General features: G+C 43.5%; 1 protein-coding gene across 3 annotated transcripts in view; it reads left to right on the top strand.

The window, feature by feature from the left end:
• The window catches only part of LOC111970512 (cadherin-22-like), a 272,775-nt gene that overhangs the window by 162,755 nt on the left and 97,023 nt on the right, over positions 1–12,997 (top strand). For all 3 annotated transcript variants that reach the window (XM_070445786.1, XM_023997313.2, XM_023997312.2), the window contains one exon: positions 11,606–11,725. In XM_070445786.1, the coding sequence (XP_070301887.1) occupies positions 11,606–11,725 (120 nt within the window). The remainder of the gene's footprint in view (positions 1–11,605; positions 11,726–12,997) is intronic.

The raw sequence follows: 12,997 nt of genomic DNA, 5'->3' as shown, positions 1-12,997 counted from the left end.
ACACACAAAGCCACATGAGGTCTAGCATTCTCTTGCATTAGGAGGAACCCAGGGCCCAACCGCACCAGCATATGGTCTCAAAGGGGTCTGAGGATCTCATCTCGGTACCTAATGGCAGTCAGGCTACCTCTGGCGAGCACATGGAGGGCTGTGGCGGCCCCCCCAAAGAAATGCCACCCCACACCATGACTGACCCACCGCCAAACCGGTCATGCTGGAGGATGTTGCAGGCAGCAGAACGTTCTCCACGGCATCTCCAGACTCTGTCACGTCTGTCACATGTGCTCAGTGTGAACCTGCTTTCATCTGTGAAGAGCACAGGGCGCAGTGGCGAATTTGCCAATCTTGGTGTTCTCTGGCAAATGCCAAACGTCCTGCACGTGTTGCGGCTGTAAGCACAACCCCCACCTATGGACGTCGGCCTCACTCACCCTCATGGAGTCTGTTTCTGACCGTTTGAGCAGACACATGCACATTTGTGGCCTGCTGGAGGTCATTTTGCGGGCTCTGGCAGTGGCTCCTCCTGCTCCTCCTTGCACAAAGGCGGAGGTAGCGGTCCTGCTGCTGGGTTGTTGCCCTCCTACGGCCTCCTCCACGTTCCGATGTACTGGCCTGTCTCCTGGTAGCACCTCCATGCTCTGGACACTACGCTGACAGACACAGCAAACCTTCTTGCCACAGCTCGCATTGATGTGCATCCTGGATGAGCTGCATTACCTGAGCCACTTTGTGTGTGTTGTAGACTCCGTCTCATGCTACCACTAGAGTGAAAGCACCGCCAGCATTCAAAAGTGACCAAACACAGCCAGGAAGCATAGGAACTGAGAAGTGCGGTCTGTGGTCACCACCTGCAGAACCACTCCTTTATTGGGGGTGTCTTGCTAATTGCCTATAATTTCCACCTGTTGTCTATTCCATTTGCACAACAGTGTCAATCAGTGTTGCTTCCTAAGTGGACAGTTTGATTTCACAGAAGTGTGATTAACTTGGAGTTACATTGTGTTGTTTAAGTGTTCCCTTTATTTTTTTGAGCAGTGTATTTAAAAAAAAGTGGTTTTCCTGAAATCCTGGTTGGAGGATTCTGGATTTCCTGCTTATTGCCCTCATGATTCAGGTGAACCGCCAACTGGAATTTTGGGAATACCAGGGAATTTATTGAAGGTTCCTGGAATTTTGCRACCCTATTTGGGGGTACTCAAGGACCGGAGTTGGAAACAACTGGCCTACACTATGATGGCATTAACCTTATGGGCATTTGCAATGCACCCCTTAATGTGGTGTAGCTGAAGCAGAGAATCGCTTAAGTCATATGTTTACATGTCACATGTTGTTTACATATTGTTCAGCTATATGTTCTCAATGTTAAAACTACATCGATAGACAATGTATATGAGGCTAATCATTATACTAAACTTTGTACAGGCCGTGTGCTRACATGAAATTGTTTTAGTGCAAATCCAACCCTTGTAATCTAGGTGGTGAAACATCTGGAATCAGGAGATGATGGGGTCCATAGCTTMAAATATACACACAACCACCAAGTTCAATGACAGATACTGTTCTTCCAGGTCTGGCACTTGGAGGTGTCACTGTGATAATGAAAATGGTTGACCTAAGACTACCACAACAATCACATCGTTTACGCTAAATATGTTTAAATTGTGAAAGAAAGAATAGTTTGGCTATAAGAAATACATTTTATTCAATGGGGCTAGGCAAAGCAGAGATGACAAACAAAATACTTTTCATTTCACTCATACAACAAAATAGCCTATTATTAAAGTATGTTTACAATATAATAAATAATAGTATTTTACATGTTGTTCCAAATTACATTTTATATATTAATACGTGTACAGAAATAAATGACTGGGAAACTGTGTTTCTGTTTAGTCAGCAGTTATTGCTACACTCTTCATTCGGTTTAAGGGGACACTACTCAAATGGCACAACATAATCATWCAGATTGACCAAGGAACAGCATATGACAACCATTTTGTCTAAGTGAGGGACGTCTCCTTTCATATCTGGAAAAGGACACAGTAGTAGAAGTAGAAAATGATGCTGCTGCAGCAGTGCTCATCTTTTACAGTGGGAATACAGTCGACAGACTGGAAGTCAGCTGGTGAACCTACAGTACATTAACAAATGAAAAGTACACCTGCTGTTAGAATAGCACTTATTCAGGTCACCTATACCATCAGGGCTATTGCATGTTTGGTTGTGTTTAATTCATTCAGGTGTTTTAGTTTAATATAAAGATTACATATTTTGTTGTGCTGGAACRACCAATAGTCAACACAGCAGGTTGTCCTATCCTATTGAGGCYTYTGTCCTATGCTGTAATGTCCATACATTTTCCCTCTTATGAATAAAGTTCTCAACAAATGATCATTGAGTCAGTGCCACTGGAGGTTTTYTGGACAATAATGTCCTCCAGGCTAGATTGACGCCATATTGTAAAATGCGTGCCTCCCSTTTTTCGTAGGCCTAGATTAGATTGTTGCAAAGGTCATTTTTATTGATCTGTTTGTCAGTGTCAGCAGAGTAGGCCTAGGCTTCACCATGATTTATCGTATTAAAAAAGATTAAGCTAATGTCTCCAGTCATATAAAGTGTAGTAGAATTGCATGAAATGTGTTTATCAAAGGAAATACTTTTCCTGTGAAAGGGAAATAAAAGCAACCTCTGATATAGTCTATAGGCCTATGCCACTACACGCTCAATCATGCAGAGTGATTATTAATTAATAGCCTAATAAATTGACTTTCCAATCTACTCATCACATTAAGAATAGTAGTCTTACATTAGTCTGCAAATTGCTGAGAGAAATGTAGGTCCCTGATATGCATGCAATGCTTTATTGTAAAGGTGCATTTTTATGGTAAAACATTTGCTTCCACAAAACTTTAACTCACCCGCCGCCTATGACAGAGACACATGCTAATAGCTAGACTACAAGCTATGTAGCTAGCAAATGTTGGCTAACTTGGTCTTGTTGTCAACACCTGGTTAGCATAACAGCTAACAGCTACACTAAACTCTAAATAGATCAGACTGACAAGTGATGAAATGATCGTAGCAGACCCTGTACTGACGGCTGTCTGGGCTCAGGTCTTGACGGGCAAAAAGGTTTATTCACTTTTCTGACAGCTCGTGAGTCTTATCTCCGTAGTGTTTCATGTTTGCTGTTGAAAATGTTTTTTTCCCCATGTTCTTTCCTGCCTTGTTAGAGCAGCCAAATACCGCACAGAAATTGTCTGTGGTGATGAATCAACTAGTTTTAGGCACTGTTGTAATGCAGCTTGGGGTAGATGCAGCTGTTGTTGTCGGAATAATTGATGTGGTGGTCTTCCAACATGGCCGCTAGGAGGTGTTTAATGTCGCCTGGCATCCCTCTATAGAGGCTACTAGGAAGAACCCTTCATAGTGGGTTCTAGATAAAACCATTTATAGAGGGTTCTATGAAGAACCCTTCATAGAGGGTTTTAGGTAGAACCCTCTGCAAAGGGTTCAACCTAGCACCAGAAGGGGTTGCATTATGGGAACAAGCTGAATAACCCTATATATGATTCTACTTAACTTTTCYAAGAGTGTATATTTCATTACATACATAGCTGTAAGCCAATTCAGGTACAGTTTATTGTTTCAAAGAGATTATGTTCATATTGACCATTGCATTATTCAACATTGTTCTCGCTATGTTTCATACTTCTTAAAGTGTACTTAACAGACCCCCTCCTTGGTTTCCTGGCCGCACAAGTGTCTACTCTCTGCTGTTAGCATTAAATCGATTGCTTTTAGACTGAACAGTAGCTGTGGTTCGCAGGAGCCAACTGAAGGCCGGCGGCTCCACAATACTGTCTGGTAAACAAATAATGACACAATCTGATAAAATAACAAAGGTAAGGGCTAATAAAGGCTAAATGTATTTTTCTGTCACGGGAGATGGGAAATATTATCGCTAAATCCTCAGGGGGACCTCATAGAAATGTTCAGTAAGCAGGCCATTTACTTTTATGACACAGCAAATTTTCCCCCTCATCTTTTTTTCCCTTCCTGTCCTTTTACGTGGACCGCTGAGAAATGAATCACTCCAGGAAGTAGTGGATAAATAACTTTTCATGTGAAAACACCTAGGCTTTTATGGCTTTACTAAATGATCCATAATACGGGAGCACTCAGTCCTGCAGATTARGGCGGGCCGAACCGGGGGAGGATGCTGCGTTAGCTGCCGCCACGCAGCCATCGCCGCCGCGCCTGAGATGGGCACAAATCTCTTTTACGAGGCTGCCTCTTAAATATCTGTCAGTCTAGTGTCTCACACATGGCACTCTTCTACAGCTCCCCACACAGTAATTGAACCATCTTCTGAGTGTAGAATGCTGTGGGAAGCCGTTTGAACAGACTGTGTGGCTTCCATTAAAACAGGCCTATGCATAAATCTTGCCAGTAGGGGCAAAAAAGAAAGCTATTGACCCAAAACCCTCTGTTCGTTCCAAAGGAGCTGGCCTTAAAATGTTTTTCAGCCAGAAGAGGTCTGGCCACCSCTCAGAGCCTGGTTCCTCTCTAGGTTTCTTCCTAGGTTCCTACCTTTCTAGGGAGTTTTTCCTAGCCACTGTGCTTCTACTTCTGCATTACTTGCTATTTKAGGTTTCAGACTGGGTGTCTGTATAGCACTTGTTGACAACTGCTGAGGTAAAACGGGCTTTATATATATATATATATTTGTGCACATACAGTACTTACCTCTGCATGTATTTGTAATCCACAGTATATTCAAGTTCAAGTTTTATTACACTCATATAGCAGTCAATGCAAACTGAAATCCATGAGCATGTAATTTAAGCAAAAACAATTGTAAGTGTCATGCAGGATGGGAGCAGGATTTGAAGCAGTTCAGATGGTATTGAGAGCGGAGGAAGCATTGATGGTCTCGGAGGTAGCTAGCCAGTCGGCGTCAGAGAGACAGAAAGGTCCACTGCGCAGCTTCAGCTACGTACCTCGCTGCCCCTTCAGGTTCCACTTTCTCCGGCTTTGTAGATGGTTAGCTAGATTGCGGCGACTCCACACTAACACCGTGTAGCATCCACTTGAGGGATGCTACTCAAGAGCAGCCTCAAAGGTGCTGGAAGCTCACCACACAATGTTCATGGTCAGAAAGAAATAGCTTATTACGCTTCAATTGCCRCTTCCTTAGTATATCACTATGGGTGCAATTACTCAGAGACGCTCCAAACACCTGAGGCYTCCAACTATTCATGTTTTAAAATGCTGATACAGGATATTACCATTTTTGTTATTAACACTGTATTATTTTGTAACTAACAGGACCACAACTGACAGCACCACATKTTGCATTGTTGTCCAGTAGGCTATGCTTATTGGCCATCTCAAATCAAATGTTATTTGTCACATGCTTCATAAACAACAGGTGTAGACTAACAGTGAAATGCTTACATTTGCCGAACAATGCAAAGAGAAAAAAATAGAGAAATAACAGAAAAGTAATAACACTATGTATAAATACACAATGAGTAACGACAACTTGGCTATGTATACAGRGTACTAGTACCGAGTCGATGTGCAGGGGTACGACGTACTTGAGGTAGATACACTACAAAAATATGTGGTCACCCCTTCAGCAATGGGTGTGGCTATTTCAGCCAATTTTCATAGACAAACATTGGCAGTAGAATGGCCTGTACTGAAGAGCTCAGTGACTTTCAACGTCGCATCGTCATAGGATGCTACCTTTTCAACACGTCAGTTCGTCAAATTTCTGCCCTGCTAGAGCTGCCCCGGTCAACTGTAAGTGCTGTTATTGTGAAGTGGAAACATCTAGGAGCAACAACGGCTCAGCCGCGTAGTGGTAGGCCACATAAGATCACAGAACGGGACCGGCAAATGCTGAAGCGCATAGAGGGTAAAAATCGCCTGTCCTTGGTTGCAAAATTCACTACCAAGTTCCAAACTTGAAGCAACGTCAGCACAAKAACTGTTAATTGGGAGCTTCATGAAATGGGGCTATATGGTTAACTATTTAACTATCTAACTGTTTCAGTCTTATGGCTTGGGGGTAGAAGCTGTTGAAGGTCCTGTTGGTTCCAGACTGAGTGCATTGGCACCTTGACTAGCTGTATCACTGCGGTAGCAGAGAGAACAGTCTATGACTTGGGTGGCTGGAGTTTTTGAAGATTTTTAGGGCCTTCCTCTGACACCGACCGGTATAGAGGTCCTGGATGGCAGGAACCTCGGCCCAAGTGATGTACGCACTACACTCTGTAGCACCTTGCGGTCAGATTCCAAGCAGTTTCCATACCAGGCAGTTATGCAGCTAGTCAAGATACTCTCAATAGTGCAGCTGTAGAACGTTTTGAGGATCTGAGGGCCCATGCCAAATCTCTTCAGCCTCCTGAGGGGGAAGAGGCGTTGTCGTACCTTCTTCACAACTGTGTTGGTGAGTGTGGACCATGATAATTCCTTAGTGATGTTGACACTGAGGAACTTGAGGCCCCATCGATGTGGATGGGGTCATGCTCGGTCCTCTGTTTCCTGTATTCCACGATCAGTTCCTTTCTCTTGCTGACGTTGAGGGAGAGGTTTTTGTCCTGTCACCACACTGCCAGGTCACTAACCTCCTCTCTATAGTCTGTCTTATCGTAGTCAGTGATCAGGCCAACCACCATCGTGTCGTCAGCAAACTTAATGGTGGTGTTGGAGTTTAGGAGGGCATTAAGSACCCACCCCTGAGTTGCCCCCTGTCTTGAGGGTTAGCGTAGCGGATGTGTTGTTGCCTACCMTCACCACCTGGGGGCGACCCATCGGGAAGTCCAGGATCCAGTTGCAGAGGGAGGTGTTCAGTCCCAGGTTCCTGAGCTTAGTGATGACACTATGATGTTGAACGCTGAGCTATAGTCAATGAACAGCATTCTCACATAGGTGTTCCTCTTGTCCAGGTGGGAGAGGGCAGTGTGGAGTGCAATAGCSATTGTGTCATCTGTGGATCTGTTGGGGCGGTATGCAAGACTTTTCTCTTGATCGGATGGTGGGGGGCACGGAACATAATTACAGTATTTAATGTCCCTGGATTAGGGTGTCTGGAATGATGGTGTTGATGTGAGGCATGACCAGCCTTTCAAAGCATTTCATGCCTACAGATGTGAGTGCTACCGGGCGATGGTCATTTAAACAGGTTTCCTTGGCGTTCTTGGGCATATGGACTATGGTGGTCTGCTTGAAACATGTAGGTATTACAGACTGGGTTAGGGAGAGATTGAAAATGTCAGTGAAGACACTTGCTATCTGGTCAGCGCATGCTCTGAGTGCATGTCCTGGTGATCCATCTGGCCCCGCTAGGTCCTACTCGTATCGGCTACTGATAGTGAGATCACACAGTCATCCGGAAACAGCTGGTGCTCTCATGCATGGTTTAGTGTTGCTTTTCTTGAAGCGAGCATGGAAGCATTTTGCTGGTTAGGTAGGTTTGCATCACTGGGCAGCTCACGGCTGGGTTTACGTTCGTAATCCATAATAGTTTGCAAGCCCTGCCACATCCGGTRACCRTCAGAGCCTGTATAGTAGGATTCGACCTTAGTCCTGTATTGAYGTTTTGACTGTTTGCTAGCTCGTCGGAGGTCATAGCAAGATTTCTTATATGCGTCTGGATTTTTTACCACTCCTTGAAAGCGGCAGATCTAGCCTTAAACTCAGTGCGGCTGTTGCCTATAATCCATGGCTTCTGGTTGGGATATGTACGTAAGGTCACTGTGGGGATGATGATGTCGATGTACAGTACTTATTAATGAAGCTGGTGACTGATGTGGTGTACTCCTCAATGTCATCGGAAGAATCMCGGACCTTATTTCAGTCTGTGCTAGCAAAACAGTTCTCTAGCTTAGTATCCGCTTCATTGGACCATTTCCRTTACTGGTACTTCCTGTTTGAGTTTTTGCTTGAAAGCAGGAATCCGGAGGATAGAGTTATGGTCAGATTTTCCAAATGGTGGGAGAGGGAGAGCTTTTGTATCCGTTTCTGTGTGTGGTTGTAAAAGTGATCTAGAGTTGTGTCGCCTCCAGTTGCACAGGTGACATGCTGGTAAAAAAGTATTCCTGTATTTAAAACACCGACCACTAGGAATGCCGCCTCTGGATGTGCAWTTTCTTGTTTGCTTATGGCCCTATACAGCTCGTTGAGTGCGATCTTAGTGACAGCATCAGTTTGTGGTGGTAAATAGACAACTATGAAAAGTATAGATGTAAACTATCTTGGTATATAATATGGTCTGCAGCTTATCATGAGGTATTCTAACTCAGGTGACCAAATCCTTGAGACCTTCTCTTTTTCTCCGGACTTGAAACCCATTGAAAACCTGTGGTTTGAATTGAAGAGGGCAGTCCATAAGCGCAGATGAAGGATATCAAGGATCTGGAAAGATTCTGTATAGAGCAATGGCTTAAGATCCCTCCCAATGTGTTTTCCAATCTCATATTTGTTTTTATAAAAAGGCTGACTTGTCACGCCCTGACCTTAGTTATATATGTTTTCTGTATTATTTTGGTCAGGTCAGGGTGTGACGTGGGTGGGTATGCGGGTTTTGTGTTGTCTAGGTTATTGTAGGTCTATGGTGGCCTGAATTGGTTCCCAATCAGAGGCAGCTGTTTATCGTTGTCGCTGATTGGGGATCCTATTTAGGTTGCCATTTTCCATTTAGGTTTTGTGGGTTATTGTCTATGTGAAGTTGCATGTCTGCACTCGTTGTATTATAGCGTTCACGTTCGTTTTGTTATTTTGTTTAGTTTGTTCAGTGTTATTTCTTTATTAAAAGAAGTATGTATTCACATCACGCTGCGCCTTGGTCTCCTCACTAYGACGAACGTGACATGACTTCTGTTATCCTCCCAAGGTGAGGTATTGAAATATATTAAAAACAGTGGTGACAATATTTTAGGTCCCTATCTTTTTGACAAAAAAATATATATAACTTGTTAAACAAAATATMTTTCTCTGAGCAATTGTATAGTGAACAAAATTATAAACGCAACATGTAAAATGTTGGTCCCATGTTCCATGAGCTGAAATAAAAGATCCCAGAAATGTTCCCTACGCACAAAAAGCTTATTTCACTACAAATTTTGTGTACACATTTGTTTACATCCCTGTTAGTGAGTTTTTTCTCCTTTGCCAAGATAATCCATCCACCTGACAGGTGTGGCATATCAAGAAGCTGATTAAACAGCATGATCCAGGCTGAATCACTTCCGGCCATGATTGGGAGTCCCTTATGGCAGCACACAATTGGCCCAGCATTGTCCGGGTTTGGCCAGGGTAGGCCGTCATTGTAAATAAGATTTTTTTCTTAACTGACTAGCCTAGTTAAATAAATAAAATAATACATAAAAACACTATGTAGGGAATAAGGATGCCAGTTGGGATGCAGACATAGCCTTCAGAATTCCTTTATTATTCTTGTGGAGCAGTGATGTGAAGTTCCACAGTATATGCAATATTAATGGCCAGGACTTGCTAAGAGCAGGTCTATACAAACCTATATTGAGAACAGTCAACGTGAAGCTCAACTGAAGAGGAGGAGGACCCACAAACAAACAGGAAAAAATGCTTGTTTAAAAAATATGTTCACTAAGTGCATATCTGCCATTACGCTGAACTGTAAAAAAAAAAAATAATATAATATAATTACTCCACTACCTTCTATCTCATATCAAAGCAATTTACTCATCCAGTTTTATTTAGAGACAGCAAAACAAATCTTTAGATGATGAATAACGGGCACTTTCTTCATTAAATACTTTTCTCATTACTGTAATATTTTGTTCTGTTTTCCTATTGGGTTAGTCAAACTTTTATTGAAATCCGCTTGAGGCTGTCACAAAGTAGCCTAAAACAGACAAACACCCCAGCCAATAACTAATGACTTAGCTGCTTCTGCTTGTGAAAGCTGAGGCCAGTCAAGGCATTAATAAGGACTCTAGCTGCTGCAGACTAGAACTCCTACTTCCCTATTTTAAAAACACAATAACTTAGCATTTGCATTTATATAGTTCTTCCAGCCGCCTCACTCYCAGGCAGCCCAGAAATGGCTTCACGCTGATTATTACCTGGGGAAAATTAAGATAACAAAATAACCCCATGAATGGGAATAGCTTCCCAGCTTTACCAGCGCACAACCAGGTATGCAGAAATGCACAAACCCCCCATTTCCAGCAATGCAACATTATTATCTGCTTAATACCTTATCTTTTTAAGGCGATAAGGACAGTTTCAAACTGATCTCAGCCAGACAATGACACAAACCCATTTGTTTGAGGATAGGCAGGGTGTCTACTTTAGCATTTTAGGAGTGATAATGATGGTATTATACAACACAGTACATGCTTAAAGACCCCATAAGAACAGCATCMATAGATCCAGCCTTTGAATTTTCCGACGTGAGGTGAAATATGAATCACTAAAGCTGGAATTAGGTTAAACTCAAAGGGCTACACTGATGAGGATTTAGCGGTGCAATAATAGGAAAGAGTTCGAGAACATCGCAGAATTCCTAGGCTTCAGTTCCATGCCATTGCATGGAAAACATTCCCCTTAGYTAGCTATGCTAATAGCTAGCACAAGCCGCCATGGAGAAAAGTTCCAGGCCCTGCTAGCAAGTGCAGATTAAGGGGAAACCAAAAAGGTGGAGACAGATACTGATCTGAGGCGCCTGTGGTAATGGTTGGGTGGCTTTTAATATAATACACTATCCTTTTCCCTGCACCACCCTCGGGAGCGACTCTCATGACAGGAAACAAACAGAACGCTGACACATTCTGCTAATTAGCATAATTAGCATAAGGCATGACAGGGCTCTGGGAATGCTACAGCTGTGACCTTTTGTGGACAACACCAGCTGTCAGTAATTACCTATAGCTGGGCCAAGGATGGAGGCTGACTCTCCGTCCTTGAGGGGCCATTGCTGCCACCAACCCAGTCACCCCAAACAAGATGTTTCTCCACAGAGAAACACCTCGAAAAGGCTAGTTGAGTTTTTCTTTCCCCACAGGACTGTGGCCCATTAAGCTTTATAGGCTTAAGGCTTCGCTTTGGCTAAAATGTGTGACTAAATGTAAAATATAGGCTTTGCAGTGCCAGAGGCTTGTGGCTACACACAATTTACTTAGAACAGACAAGAATTATGCTTCAATGAAACAAATGTGTCCCCCAATAAATATTTGTTTTAAAGGCGTCATAGAAACTATTCAGGTTCATAAATGGTTGTAATCGTCATTAGTTGTTTGTTTGATTTTTAACATTCTTCCATCTGTCTTTGAAGATAGTGATCTTAAATATCTTGATGTGCTCTTTCATCCCAGATAACGCTCTGTCACGAAGGAGATGTCGTTTAGGAGAGGTGTTCTGAAATAACACATTATTTTCAGTAACAAACAATATGCAGGGCATTAAAATAGCTCTCCAGCCTGCCCTCTCTCCCTCTCTCACGCTTCCTCTTCCTCTCTGATTCACTATCCGTTTGTTTAAATGAAGGGCACGCCTGGAGGTCCTGAAGCCTTGTGTTATTGTGCTGTTCTGACATGCAATTCTCCCGCAGGAACATCAGTGATGAAGGTCACTGCATGGGATGCAGATGACCCTACGTACGGGAGCAGTGCCAGGGTGGTGTACAGTGTGCTGGACGGAGAGAGCTTCTTTACCGTGGACAGACAGACTGGTAAGGGCAGACTCCTGGCATGACCAGACAGAGTCAAAGATGATGTGTATACAATGTATTGCTTGTAGTAATACTTATATACTATATATTACTTGTGGTAATAGTTGTATTTTACAAGTATTACTTGTAGTATTATACGTGTAGTGTTACAGTATTGAGTGAAATACACAAGTACCAACCCCATGCTTTATCCACGGAAATAATAGTGAGTTGATATATTTCTTGTCTCATACCTCATATTGTAGAACTTAAACTCAACAAAAAAAGAAATGTCCTCTCACTGTCAACTGCATTTATTTTCTGAAAACTTAACATGTGTAAATATTTGTGTGAACATAACAAGATTCAACAACTGAGACATAAACTGAACAAGTTCCACAGACATGTGATTAACAGAAATTGAATAATGTGTCCCTGAACAAAGGTGGGTCAAAATCAAAAGCAACAGTCAGTATCTGGTGTGGCCASCAGCTGCATTAAGTACTGCAGTGCATCTCCTCCTCATGGACTGCACCAGATTTGCCAGTTCTTGCTGTGAGATATTACCCCACTCTTCCACCAAGGCACCTGCAAGTTCCCGGGCAGGTCCCAGACATGCTCAATGGGATTGAGATCTGGGCTCTTCACTGGCCATGGCAGAACACTGACATTCCTGTCTTGCAGGAAATCACGCACAGAATGAGCAGCATGGCTGGTGGCATTGTGATGGCAGAACACTGACATTCCTGTCTTGCAGGAAATCACGCACAGAATGAGCAGCATGGCTGTTGGCATTGACATGARCCTGCAAGAAGGGTACCACATGAGGGAGGAGGATGTCTTCCCTGTAACACACAGCATTGAGATTGCCTGCAATGACAACAAGCTCAGTCCGATGATGCTGTGACTCACCGCCCCAGACCATGACGGAGCCTCCACCTCCAAATCGATCCCGCTCCAGAGTACAGGCCTCAGTGTACCGCTCATTCTTTCGACGATAAACGCGAATCCGACCATCACCMCTGGTGAGACAAAACCGTGACTCGTCAGTGAAGAGCACTTTKTCCCAGTCCTGTCTGGTGCATCAACGGTGGGTTTGTGCCCATAGGCGACGTTGTTTCCGGTGATGTCTGGTGAGGACCTGCCTTACAGCAGGCGTACAAGCCCTCAGTCCAGCCTCTCTCAGCCTATTGCGGWCAGTCTGAGCACTGATGCGTTCCTGGTGCATTCCTGGTGTAACTTGGGCAGTTGTTGTTGCCATCCTGTCCCTGTCCCGCAGGTGTGATGTTCGGA

The sequence above is a fragment of the Salvelinus sp. IW2-2015 genome, linkage group LG11 (assembly GCF_002910315.2).
Source record: "Salvelinus sp. IW2-2015 linkage group LG11, ASM291031v2, whole genome shotgun sequence".
NCBI lineage: Eukaryota > Metazoa > Chordata > Actinopteri > Salmoniformes > Salmonidae > Salvelinus > Salvelinus sp. IW2-2015.
The sequence above is the reverse complement of the archived record's forward strand: the minus strand, read 5'-3'. Positions and strand labels throughout refer to the sequence as shown.